Source organism: Nymphaea colorata, chromosome 9 (assembly GCF_008831285.2).
Source record: "Nymphaea colorata isolate Beijing-Zhang1983 chromosome 9, ASM883128v2, whole genome shotgun sequence".
Taxonomy (NCBI): Eukaryota; Viridiplantae; Streptophyta; class Magnoliopsida; order Nymphaeales; family Nymphaeaceae; genus Nymphaea; species Nymphaea colorata.
Window position 1 is genome coordinate 18,352,543 of NC_045146.1, and position 10,572 is coordinate 18,363,114.

The 10,572-nt window shown below is 39.4% G+C and overlaps 2 protein-coding genes across 3 annotated transcripts; one reads left to right on the plus strand and one right to left on the minus strand.

The window, feature by feature from the left end:
* The first annotated feature begins 75 nt into the window (after positions 1 to 75).
* Positions 76 to 459, plus strand: LOC116260642 (uncharacterized). The gene has a single exon (XM_031639089.1). The coding sequence runs from the start codon at positions 76 to 78 to the stop codon at positions 457 to 459; it is 384 nt and encodes a 127-aa protein (XP_031494949.1).
* A 3,985-nt stretch (positions 460 to 4,444) lies between these two features.
* LOC116261229 (flavonol synthase/flavanone 3-hydroxylase) lies at positions 4,445 to 9,611 on the minus strand. Of its 2 annotated transcripts, XM_050079661.1 has the most exons (6): positions 9,067 to 9,611; positions 8,128 to 8,455; positions 6,160 to 7,528; positions 5,607 to 6,026; positions 4,925 to 4,981; positions 4,445 to 4,709 (listed from the first exon to the last, which is right to left on the minus strand). In XM_050079661.1, exons 1-3 carry the CDS (start codon positions 9,525 to 9,527, stop codon positions 7,316 to 7,318), a joined length of 1,002 nt encoding a protein of 333 aa, XP_049935618.1. In that variant the 5' UTR covers positions 9,528 to 9,611; the 3' UTR covers positions 4,445 to 4,709; positions 4,925 to 4,981; positions 5,607 to 6,026; positions 6,160 to 7,315. The 2 variants fall into 2 exon arrangements, with proteins under 2 accessions (XP_049935618.1, XP_031495748.1); XM_031639888.2 differs by lacking the exon at positions 5,607 to 6,026.
* Between the last annotated feature and the right edge of the window lie 961 nt (positions 9,612 to 10,572).

Sequence of the window (10,572 nt, forward strand, 5' to 3'; positions counted from 1 at the left end):
TGTCTTGTTGAACACCAAGCCTACAATTCTCTACCAAGCCTACAATTCTCTTCCTCCATTGCTTGATACTCGAGGATGGCGACACAGTTGCCTTCCGGTCAGACTTCCTCTAGGCTGTATCCGGAAGCTGTTTCCCCCAGCGTTTCACGTTCTGGATCCATTGGGCCGTTCTTTGCAGTTATTGCGGCAATAACAGTGTTGACGGCATTGTCATGTGTGTTTGGCCGTATCTTCGCGAGCGGGCTCTCGGGCTCAGGGGGCAGGTATGACTGTGTCCGGTGGATGGAGGTCCGTTGTCGATCTTGCATTCAGAGTGGTTTGGATGAGCAGCAGGGCACAAGAGGAGCAAAAGATATACCCACAGCAGTGGTGGTGGAGGTGCCCGGAGCTCCTGCTGCTGACGGCAGCTGCGAAGGCAAGACACAGGGTGCGGATGGGCAGCAGCCTCCGGCTGCATAACTGGTTGGTTTCACGAAGAAGCTTCAGTCTTGTTTAGGACCATCATTGTAAATGAATACCTACCTGCATTCTAGAGCTGCCATTTCATTCTGTTAACGTAATTTTAGGAAAGGTAATAATATGAACTTCCGGTTCACATCTAAGTCAGTGGTGTTTTTTGGCTATTCCGCATGCACTTTTCTTTTTCCAGCTATTACTTGTGGCAGGTGGATGTGGAAAAGCATAATCAGAGGTTCGGATGCAAACCTGCTGGCGAAATTAGTGCTTCTCTCCTTGTTATGGACAAAATCTTATGTAGAACCACACAGAAAGATCCCAGAGTGATATTACAAAGGTAAGTTTAACAGTCCATTGTTGGATCAACTGGCCCCATGCCAGAGAAACGTCTCGTTAGGAAAATGAGGTTGTCTGTGCCTGGCAATTTGATGGAATCCTGTCTTCATCCGGAGTTATGCCTATGATGGTTTGATCCCTCGAGTTTGAGACCACCGACATTGTCCTGTCATTATCTGAAAGGTTCGAGAGTTCATTTAGACAATTGACCTCTTGAAAGATAAGATCACTCATCTGGGCATGAGTTGTTGCCGTGAATGGAGCCTTGTCTCGGATCCTACGAGAATTAGTAACCACAGCTACAGTCCTAAGATTATCTTGTTGTACCGACACAATTTGGATTGGGAAATCTAGAGGAAGCTTTGTTGGGGAAATTGCAGATGGGCTCTCATACAAGATACCATCCCTTGACATCTTATTGGCCTTGACTACTGAAACCTCCCTTTATTCTTCACTTCTGTTTTATTTCAGTCGAGTTGCAACTTCTTTGATTAAAAGTTCAATCAGATAACTTAGATGAAATTTGTATTCAAGAGACTGAAGTTCATGCTTTTGTCTGCATCATGGGAGTCTTGCTTCCTCCTATAAGAAATCGGAACACACTCCCGATGTTGGTAAATTTCTTTTGAACAGCATGTGTTGTTGGAAAACATACAAGTCACAGGTTTATGCTTAGAGACGGATGTTGGGCTCAATACATGTTAATCTCTAGCAGATCTTGCCCAGAACCAATTAGAAATAGCTTTAATTCACTGGGAAAATGTGGTTCAGGAAGCTGTATGTGGAACAATTCAAGATAAATTGATACCGACTCCTGTAATTTGTTAACTTCAAGCCCATTAACAGTAACTCTTACAAATAATTTTCTGTCCTACACGGCTACACCCTCCGTCTCCAGTCCTCCTGTTAAGGTAAAACTCTTCATGTTGAAGAAGGATGCACACAAGTGGCAATTACTAGATGAAAAAACATTTATAAACAGGTTTAAAGATGTTGCCAAGAGCTTATGCAGATTTTGTTTTAAGTTCTTATTCGCTTGGATTGTTGTACTTGTTTCCTATATGCTTTCCATGTTGCTTGCAGTTTAAGGTTTCTATGTTCACGTAGCCTCTTGCACTCACCTCCTCTTTTTTTTTTTTAATATTTTATAACTCCGAAAATAGCAGAAAGCTGAACCTACCATAAAGGGAGTTTTTCTTTTTTCCTCTCCAAAAAGTTTTAAAGAAAAACTCTAAAAAGGTGTCATCCAAATACAACCAAAGGCGAAAGCAGTGTCAAAACCCTACATGCTCTGCTCAACCTTACGAGGTAGGCTTTGTTTTAATTTAAAACTTGTGCACTCCATTTTTCCAACTTTTCTTGGGGTCGAAGGAAAGAAACCTAATGTGATAATAGGAGATTACATCTACCAATGCAGTTTTCTTGTTACCAAACACCCTACACCTGTAGCGAAGCTACATATGAACTCCCACACCAGCTCCAAAATTTTTATTTGTTTTTACATATATATTGTGCCCTTGAAAATTGTAAAAATTGTGCTCCTTAACAAAAATTTATAGGTCGGCCTTTACCTTCAAAACATTTATGTTTGATTGGGTCCAAATATCGTTAAAATTAACATAATTAGAAGTATAAATGATAAAATTTGCTGTTTGAAAACGTTGGTATTTTTGCTACATCGACATGACATCTTGGATAAGTCCATCATGGTACACTCCAAGCAGATTGCGTAAGTACGCGAAAAAGGCGGCCGTATCAGGTTTCCTTTTCTCCTTGAAAAGTGCGAATCTCCTTTCATGTTTTTATTCAACTCACGCAGGGTCATATGAAGTAAATGTATTAGCAAAACTAAATATTTCTTGTATCGAAAAGAGTTTTTGTCTCTTATTCAAGAAATTTGACTTATATATATACAATGAAAGAAAATAAAGAATGGTATTTAAGTATAATAGTTTATAAAAGTAGTCTTAAACGAAGGAAATGTATCACCACGATTTGCTTCTTTAACCAAATGACGTTTAAGCCTTCACTTTCACCTCTATCATCATACATTGAAGTTGAGATAACTTACCCATATAAAATGAAAAGTTAAAGGGTAATATGAACCATTGAGGCCCCAACTTTTAAGGGCCCGTTTGATGGCCAGCAAACACACTGTAGAGTTGAACATAAATTTCAAACTTTTGAAATCCATTCATGTTTATCAAACAAGGACTGAAAATTATAGCCGCTTAGCTAATTCAGAAAACATCTTTCCAGAATTTTAGTTTCGCGACGAGAATTCCGTGATAAAAAAATGGAACTGTTTGCTTCCCACATTTGGTTACCCGTGGTGGCTGCCTGAAAGTCTCTTGGTCAAGTTTTTACGGTGACATATTTGGCACAGAGAAAGACAGAGAGAGAGATGGTAGAGAGAAAGAACGACCATCGATAGACAACACAACTACACATCCCCATTTTTCGGCCAAAAAAAATCAGAGAAAAAAAGAGAACCATGGTAACTTCTACGTGTTGAGGAGATTCTTGATATTAAGGAGAAACATCAAGAACAGTTTTTGTTGAGAAAGCGTTAGTGCTATCTTTAGCAATATGTTTTGAATTTTGAACATATTGAAACGCTTGTTTCCTTATTATTGAGACTTGCTGTTAATGCCATTGTAACTCCCACCGAATGTAATCTATATAGTTCGATTAGACTCTTGCAAGGTAATCAAGCAAGAGACTCTTCCATTCCATTGTGTGTCATTCCTTTTAACTACGTCGAGGATTGCAGAGATGCAGGGTTTCAGATGAAATCCCTTCTCATCGAGGGTGAACGCGGAGGAAGAGGGTGACCCTCTGAAACCCTCGACATAAAGAGGTTTTAGAAGAAACTCTCTACCTCGAGGGATTTAGAGAGTTTTGAAGCCCTCGCCAAGAGGGCAGACAGAGAGAGAGACACACACAGAAGCTCCAGCCAACCATCGCCGGTCTGGTTTTGCCGCAAAGAATAAAGAAGGTTGGACAGATGAGAGAGAAGAGGAAGGCGAAAAATGAAGGAGAACCCACCTGCAAACAGTTTGGGCTTTCTCCTTGCATCACCAGCATTCATTTTCTTCAGGCCCCTTTTGATGGCATGGAATAATTTAAAGTGGTAAATTTATCATGGTAAATTTTTTTGAAAATAACGTGGTAAAATTAGCTTGTTTGATGCACATGATAGTTTTTTGCATGGTAAAATTAGCCCTGTTTGATGCATAAGGTAGAAATTTTTAGACTTTTTTCAGGACTGTTAGTAGTAGTAGTTTTTTTTTCTTCTTCTCCTCTTCAATTTCACGTGGAAACAAATTCGAAGATGATCTTCCAAAACAACAAAATGTTGAGGTTTACTTTATGTGGACACTAGCCCTCCCGTGTTATGATGCTTTAACATAAGAAATCATAACATATGAAGTTATAAATATGTTCATCCCTTTCGAGCTGTTAGGACTTAGGAGTATCTAACGGGATTTTAACAGCTAGTCAAGCTAACTAATAGATCCCTATAGGGACTAGCTGTAAGCTAACTAGTAGAAGCAATTAAGGTGTGGTAAAAAAAAAGGGCTGCTAACACATCCATTGTCAACTCGATTAAGTCAAAAAGGTAAGAAGCAATGGAATGATGCACTTGCAATTACAGAGATAAAATTTGCTATGAAAAACAAATGCAGCAAACAATACAACAAATAACAAGGCAAGGCATCAAGGGCTAACTATAACAACTTGAAAACTTCATATATTTACAGCGTCCAAGAACTGAGACATCGTACATAGTATATACAGACTGACAGAAGAATGGTGTTGGTTGTGGCTCTTCTAGTTGTTGCCCATTCATCACAATCATCAAAGTCATCCTTTAGCTTCAGGCTTTCGGCATTATGGCAATTACATACTTGCACCTAGATAGTAGAGTAGAGAGGACATTTGATGAACAACTTAGCCAGCCATGAGAAATCAGATAGAAAACATTTTTAAGGTGTAAGCACAAGCGCACATAGCATTAAGAAATTATGCATTTGCTCTCAAAATCAAAGAGGAAGAAACTACAATTCTCCATCAGTGCCACAATTTCGACTGCAAATTAATTCCAACAACTGCATTAATGTAAACTCACCTTAAATGCAGGCTCTGGCTCTTCTTGCCCAGGTTTGTCAGAAATTTCCAACACCCACTACAAGCAGGAAAAGCAAGCATTAGTCTTAAAGTCCTAAAAGATGCTCTAAGTTGCCAAGAACAGTAACAACGTTGAGAATTTTTCTGAAAAGTTATTTTTTCTTGAGCAAAATCTTGGAACTGAAACAATTAAGATAGATAAAAACAGAAAAGATATGAAATGAAGAGCCTTCTACTAAAGACTAATGCAGTTATTTCTTATAAAAAGGAAAATGAGACAATATAACGATACTATCCCAAGAACATTTTTCTTGACAATATTTTAAAATATTGGGATCCCTATAAAAAATGTTTCATGCTGTTTTTGGCAATAAAAATAATATCTTCCAAAATAGCATTGGTATTTGTGAATATGTTGCTAACAGGCAAAAGAAGATATTCAGTAATAAAATTGGAAGCACCAATTTTTAGTTGAGATGCAGACGAAGTATAGGAAAAGAATATCAACAGATGCATTAGTCCAATTTCTACGATGCAGTTCTTTTCTAGCAAAGAATATTCATGGCATTATGGAAGGAAAGTTTTTCATAAGATCACTCAGGAACAAACAGCAGGCAAGCATTTGCAATCGACCAATAGTAACATCAGGAATGGCATATATGAAAGACAACTTTTATTTGTACCTATTTACATCCACTTCTTAATCCAGCCACAATTTGATGCACGTAAACCATCAATAACCTTCTTCTTCTTCTTTTTCTTCTTCTTCTTCTTCTTCTTCTTCTTCTTCTTCTTCTTCTTCTTCTTCTCCTTCTTCTTCTTGTTCTTCTTCTTCTCTTCTTCTTAACCTTCTTCTTAACCTTCTTATTCTTCTCCTTCTTCTTCTTAACCTTCTTCTTCTTCTTCACGACTTTTATTTAGGACCCTACTTACACACATTTCTTAGTTCACAAGTCTCTGGTCATCATCTTTTTCTCTCCTCTGCCTGGTCATCATCATCATCATGTTCTTCTTCTTAAGTTTAGTTGTCCCATGCATATAACAATAAATAAGCAAAATGATCTTTTTCTTTCCCTGGTCATGATCTACTTTTCAGACGCTTCCTAGATAGAAAAACACAAAAACCACCCCTTTTGTCCGTTTCATGTTTAATATCATTGTAAAATTCAACGGAAACAGAGGTAGCTGAAGTAAACACAAATAGCTGTTACCAGTGAATGAGAAATCGCCACATACCTTAGTAAAGGAGCAGCCAAGAGGGAAGAACAGAAATTTCCGGTTGAAGATGGTGCCTGAGGTCCTGCGTCTGAAGGAAGATAGAGCGACAGGGGAGAGGAACGACAGAACAAGAGAGCAAGAGAGGAGACGAACGAGAGACCGATAAGAGGAGAGGGGAAGAGGCGACCGAGGGGAAAGAGGAGAAAACAATGATTTTTTTGAGAGCCCTAACGGCTCTCGAAAAAATTCGTGGTAAAAGGTCCGAGCTCTTATCTGTGGTCGCTGGTCATCACCAGCCCGGCTTCACGGTGAAGAAGAGAGAAGAGGAGGGCAAAAGGAACAGAGAGATAAAGATAGGACCCTTGTTTTTACAACGGTCACTTGATACATTTCATTCAGGCACAGAATTTTACATATATTATCAAAATGGTGGAGATGTCCTTTAACAAAATTACTTATATGGCTAATGATTTTTGAGAAAATTTCAAAATACGACTGCATTTCCAGCTATTCTATCCTTCACCCTTATCAAATAAAGAAATTTGTTTCCTGAGGTAAGGTAGATAGAGATCCATGTCTACCAAAAATAAAAGATTTTTGGAAATATGCATTTTATTTCCATTCCACCCATTCTTGAAACAAAATTTCTAGAAATTACTGTATGGGCCCAGTATCGGCTTCTTGGCCAATATCTATCATTACATGTCGGCCCTTATTTCTTCATTTTTTTATGAATTTAAAAATAATTTAAAATATTTTAAATGGTTTGAAATGAAAAAATTCAAAAATATAAGCAAACTTTTTTAAATTATTATTGCAACTGACTGGATGGGGAGATGGCAGCCAGCCAGTTGCTGGTGTAAATCTTAATTATGTCGGCTCTTGTATTAATTATGTCGACTCTTTTACAAAAGCGGCCGAAGGTAGGGGATGACCTTGAGAGTTTTGTGCACCAAGCGAGCGAAGAAGCCTTTGGTTTACCCAAGTAATTTTCTTTTTTATAAAAATATTCATATGCAAACACAAAAACACTCGCAGCTTTTACAGAGAAAAAGACTCGTTACAATAAGACCAGGTAATGAAAAAAAGAGCAAGCAGTGCTCTTATTCCCTTGACAAATTATCTTCAGAGGAACTCCTCCATGATCGATCCCTTCCTCATCAAGTGTGCTGCTCTACTGTGGGAGCTTGTTGAGTTTACAGTATTGGTAATCCTTGAAACTTTTGGTCTTGAATTTTGGAGGGTTGTCTTCACCCAGAAGTTCAGGTATTGGCCCAACGACGGTCTCCGGCGGCGGTTCACAGAAAACCGGCCATGACATCCTCGCCTTCTCCTTGTTGACTGTGGTTCTGTGCAGAACTGCTTTGTAGATCCCATTGCTTAAGATCTGTATCAGCAAAATCTGCAGAGTCAGGCCATGCCAATGGTTTGGACTAAAAGCATATTACCGAGTCTGTTTCATGCAAAAGCCGACTTCTGGAACAAGCACAAAGTAGGTTCTCAGAAATTTAAAGAAGGAGAGTTTACGATATCTTTAGATTGAGGAAAAACAGCACGGATTGAGATCAGGGCAAAGTTAGAAATTTTTTTTCATATGGAGAAAGACCACTGTATTAATACCTCGTGGACCATTCAATTATTACATATATGGGCTGCCATTTAGAATTTTGGGATCAAAATGCTCAATTCTAAGAAATTATTAAACAAACAAGGTATTTTGTTTTCAAAAAACTGAAACCTGGAATAATTTTGATTTCATTCTAGTATGTGGAGGTATTATGGTTCTGGAATTCTCGTTCTTGAATCAAAATTCGAAACCATCAAAAACCTTATAGTTTGATGTATTAGTGCCACTCAATCAGAAACACCTAGTGCATGAAATTAAAATGTATTGCAACACAAGCAGATCTTGCATGCAAATTAACAATCAGAAAAAGAGATTCGAAACAAGAATAATTATATTTTGTCGATTATAACTTTACCAACCTCGATCTGGTCACCAATGTGAACAATGAGAGCATTGGGGATGTACTTGGCATCAAACCATATCCCATCTTTGAAGACTTGCAGCCCCTGCACCTCATTTGGCACCAACAGAGTGAGAGAAGACATATCAGTGTGTTGCACAACCCCGAGTGTAAGGTCCGGACGAGGGCAGGGAGGGTAGTAGTTTATCTTCAGCATATACTCTAAATCCTCCCCTCCCACTGCATTTTTTAGAGTATTTCTCTCTACGCCTAGTCCTTCTGACAGGGCACCTAGGATCTTGTCAACCACATCAACCAAGTACTTCGTGTATTCTTCGTTACACTCCCTGCAACCGAGCAAGTTAAAAGATATTGATCACTCTCCGTATTTAGTTCGTTTTTTCTTCAGTAGCTTAAGCTTTATCAGAATAGAAAGAACTAACGGACACTTTGAACATATGCATGGTTTGATGAGCATGTTATAAACATACCACATGGTAGTCACTAATTTTTAATATATATGTTTATGTTTTGATATATTTAATTGTTATACATATAAATGCCCCCACTAAAAAAAAATCTCTAGCTCCGCCAATGGAGCTCATAATTAAAACATCTGTACCAGAATATGAAAAATAATGATGGTAGCTATAGGAATAAATATGACAGCAAACTGCACAAGTAACATGTTTCCAAGAAAAAAAAAAGAAACGGCAAAAGTTAAATGATCTTTTGACGGAAGAAGCTAAAAACATGAAAACTAGAAATGGCAGCATACGTCGAAACAAGGGAGATTTTTCTTTTGACTGATGAAACATGCATGAGTGAAAGTAAGAAGCAGGACGTCTCTCTTAACAGGTCACGTGACCGAGCTGATGACTTCACAGAGGATAATGATCATGGAGAAGATACTAAGCATGATGGAAGAAGAGAAGGTGGTATCCGTGCAACTAAGAACCTGTAAGCAGCAGGCTTCTTCGGCCAAACGGCGAAGTTGATGCGAGAAGGAGGCCAGACGATGTGGAAGAAGAAGTCGACCCAAGACTTCTTGCCGTCGAAGTCCTTCTGAAGCCTGGTGCCGTACCCTTCCAGGCTGCCGGAATTCGGGTCCCTGGCGTACGCTTCCTTCTCCTCCTGCGGCAGCTCAAAGAACTCCTTCCCCACCGCCTGCAGCTTCCGTATAACCTCCTCTGGGATGCCATGGTTCACCAGTTGGAAGATCCCCCACTCCTTGCTGGCCTTCACCATCTTCTGCAGCACCTGACCGTAGTCGGGGTCGCTGAGATCGACGGTGGGAATGTCGGGTGCAGGACCCAAGTGAGTGGTCGTCCCCGGTCTCTCCTTCTCCGACCTGACGAATTCGCTTGGTATGTTATCGACCATGCTCGACGCTATGGACTGAACCCTATCAACTTCCATGGCCAACCAATTCTCTCACGTTCCCTCTGTAATTCGCTGCTTGCTATCAGGAGGCAACGGAAAAGCCGACTATGTGAGAGAAAGAGGGCGGGAGCGAGCTGCATAAATAGCATTGAGGGAGAGAATTCATGGGGAGTAGAGATAACGTGTGGACGAGGAGAGTTGACGGTAGAGAAGCGGTGGCGTGGCCGGACCATGTTCACCGGATGAAGGGTTGTTCGAACGGACGGCGGGATTCACTCAAGCGGAAGCGGGTAAGTACTGAAAGGGAGGACTTAATGACTCCTCTCCTGACGTGGTAGCGGTACGTGCGCAGCTTATCGAAGTTGAGCTAAACTCAAAGAGAGCAAACTCCTAAGCCGACCATTCAACGCAAGGATTGTGGTAAAATGACAAAAAAATATTTTTAGTGGCTTTTTCCATATACTGTCCTTTTCCGAGTTAAAAAAAAAAGTTGTTGAAAAAACATGTTTAAAAATACCTAAATTTCGTGGAACTTTTATATATATATATATATATATATATTAAAGTATTTTATCTTATAGCGCTGGCTTCCACCTAACTCCTTGTCCTTTAACTTGGGTGTCGGTGACAAAAATGTGAATGACAAATTTAACCTTTGGACTAAAATACAGGACAGCTCATTTGTTATGAAAAGGCTTCCTCCTATTCTCCTCTTTCACATATGAGATTTTCACATATGAGATGTGGGCAGTGAGAAGGGCAAATTTGACCTTTGTGAGGGGAACATGCAGGAGGTCGTTTGTGATTAAAAGGTTTCCTCTCGTTCTCCTCTTCCATGGAGATGAAATGTGGATGAAACCTGAAACTATGCCGTGTGTGCATTTGCCTCAAGCGACATTAATGCCCTCTACTTACTTTAAACTATAAAGGGACATTTGATAGTTTGGATTTGAGATTCTGTGGATATGAGAATTGTGGATTCGATACCAGATCTTCTTCCTTTTAATCTTAAATTTGATTTTTTCTCAATGCAAAGAAGTAAAAAAAATATCTTTTTTAAGTATGAACCTTATGCTTGACA

Bases quoted from the DNA above. Each gene is read 5' to 3' on its own strand.
- LOC116261229 (XM_031639888.2), bottom strand. From the start codon at position 9,527: ATGGAAGTTGATAGGGTTCAGTCCATAGCGTCGAGCATGGTCGATAAC. The intron at 8,456-9,066 runs GTTCTTAGTTGC...GCTCGGTTGCAG, and splicing joins AAGAAGCCTGCTGCTTACAG to GGAGTGTAACGAAGAATACA. The intron at 7,529-8,127 runs GTTGGTAAAGTT...TTGCTGATACAG, and splicing joins ACATTGGTGACCAGATCGAG to ATCTTAAGCAATGGGATCTA.
- LOC116260642 (XM_031639089.1), top strand. From the start codon at position 76: ATGGCGACACAGTTGCCTTCCGGTCAGACTTCCTCTAGGCTGTATCCG.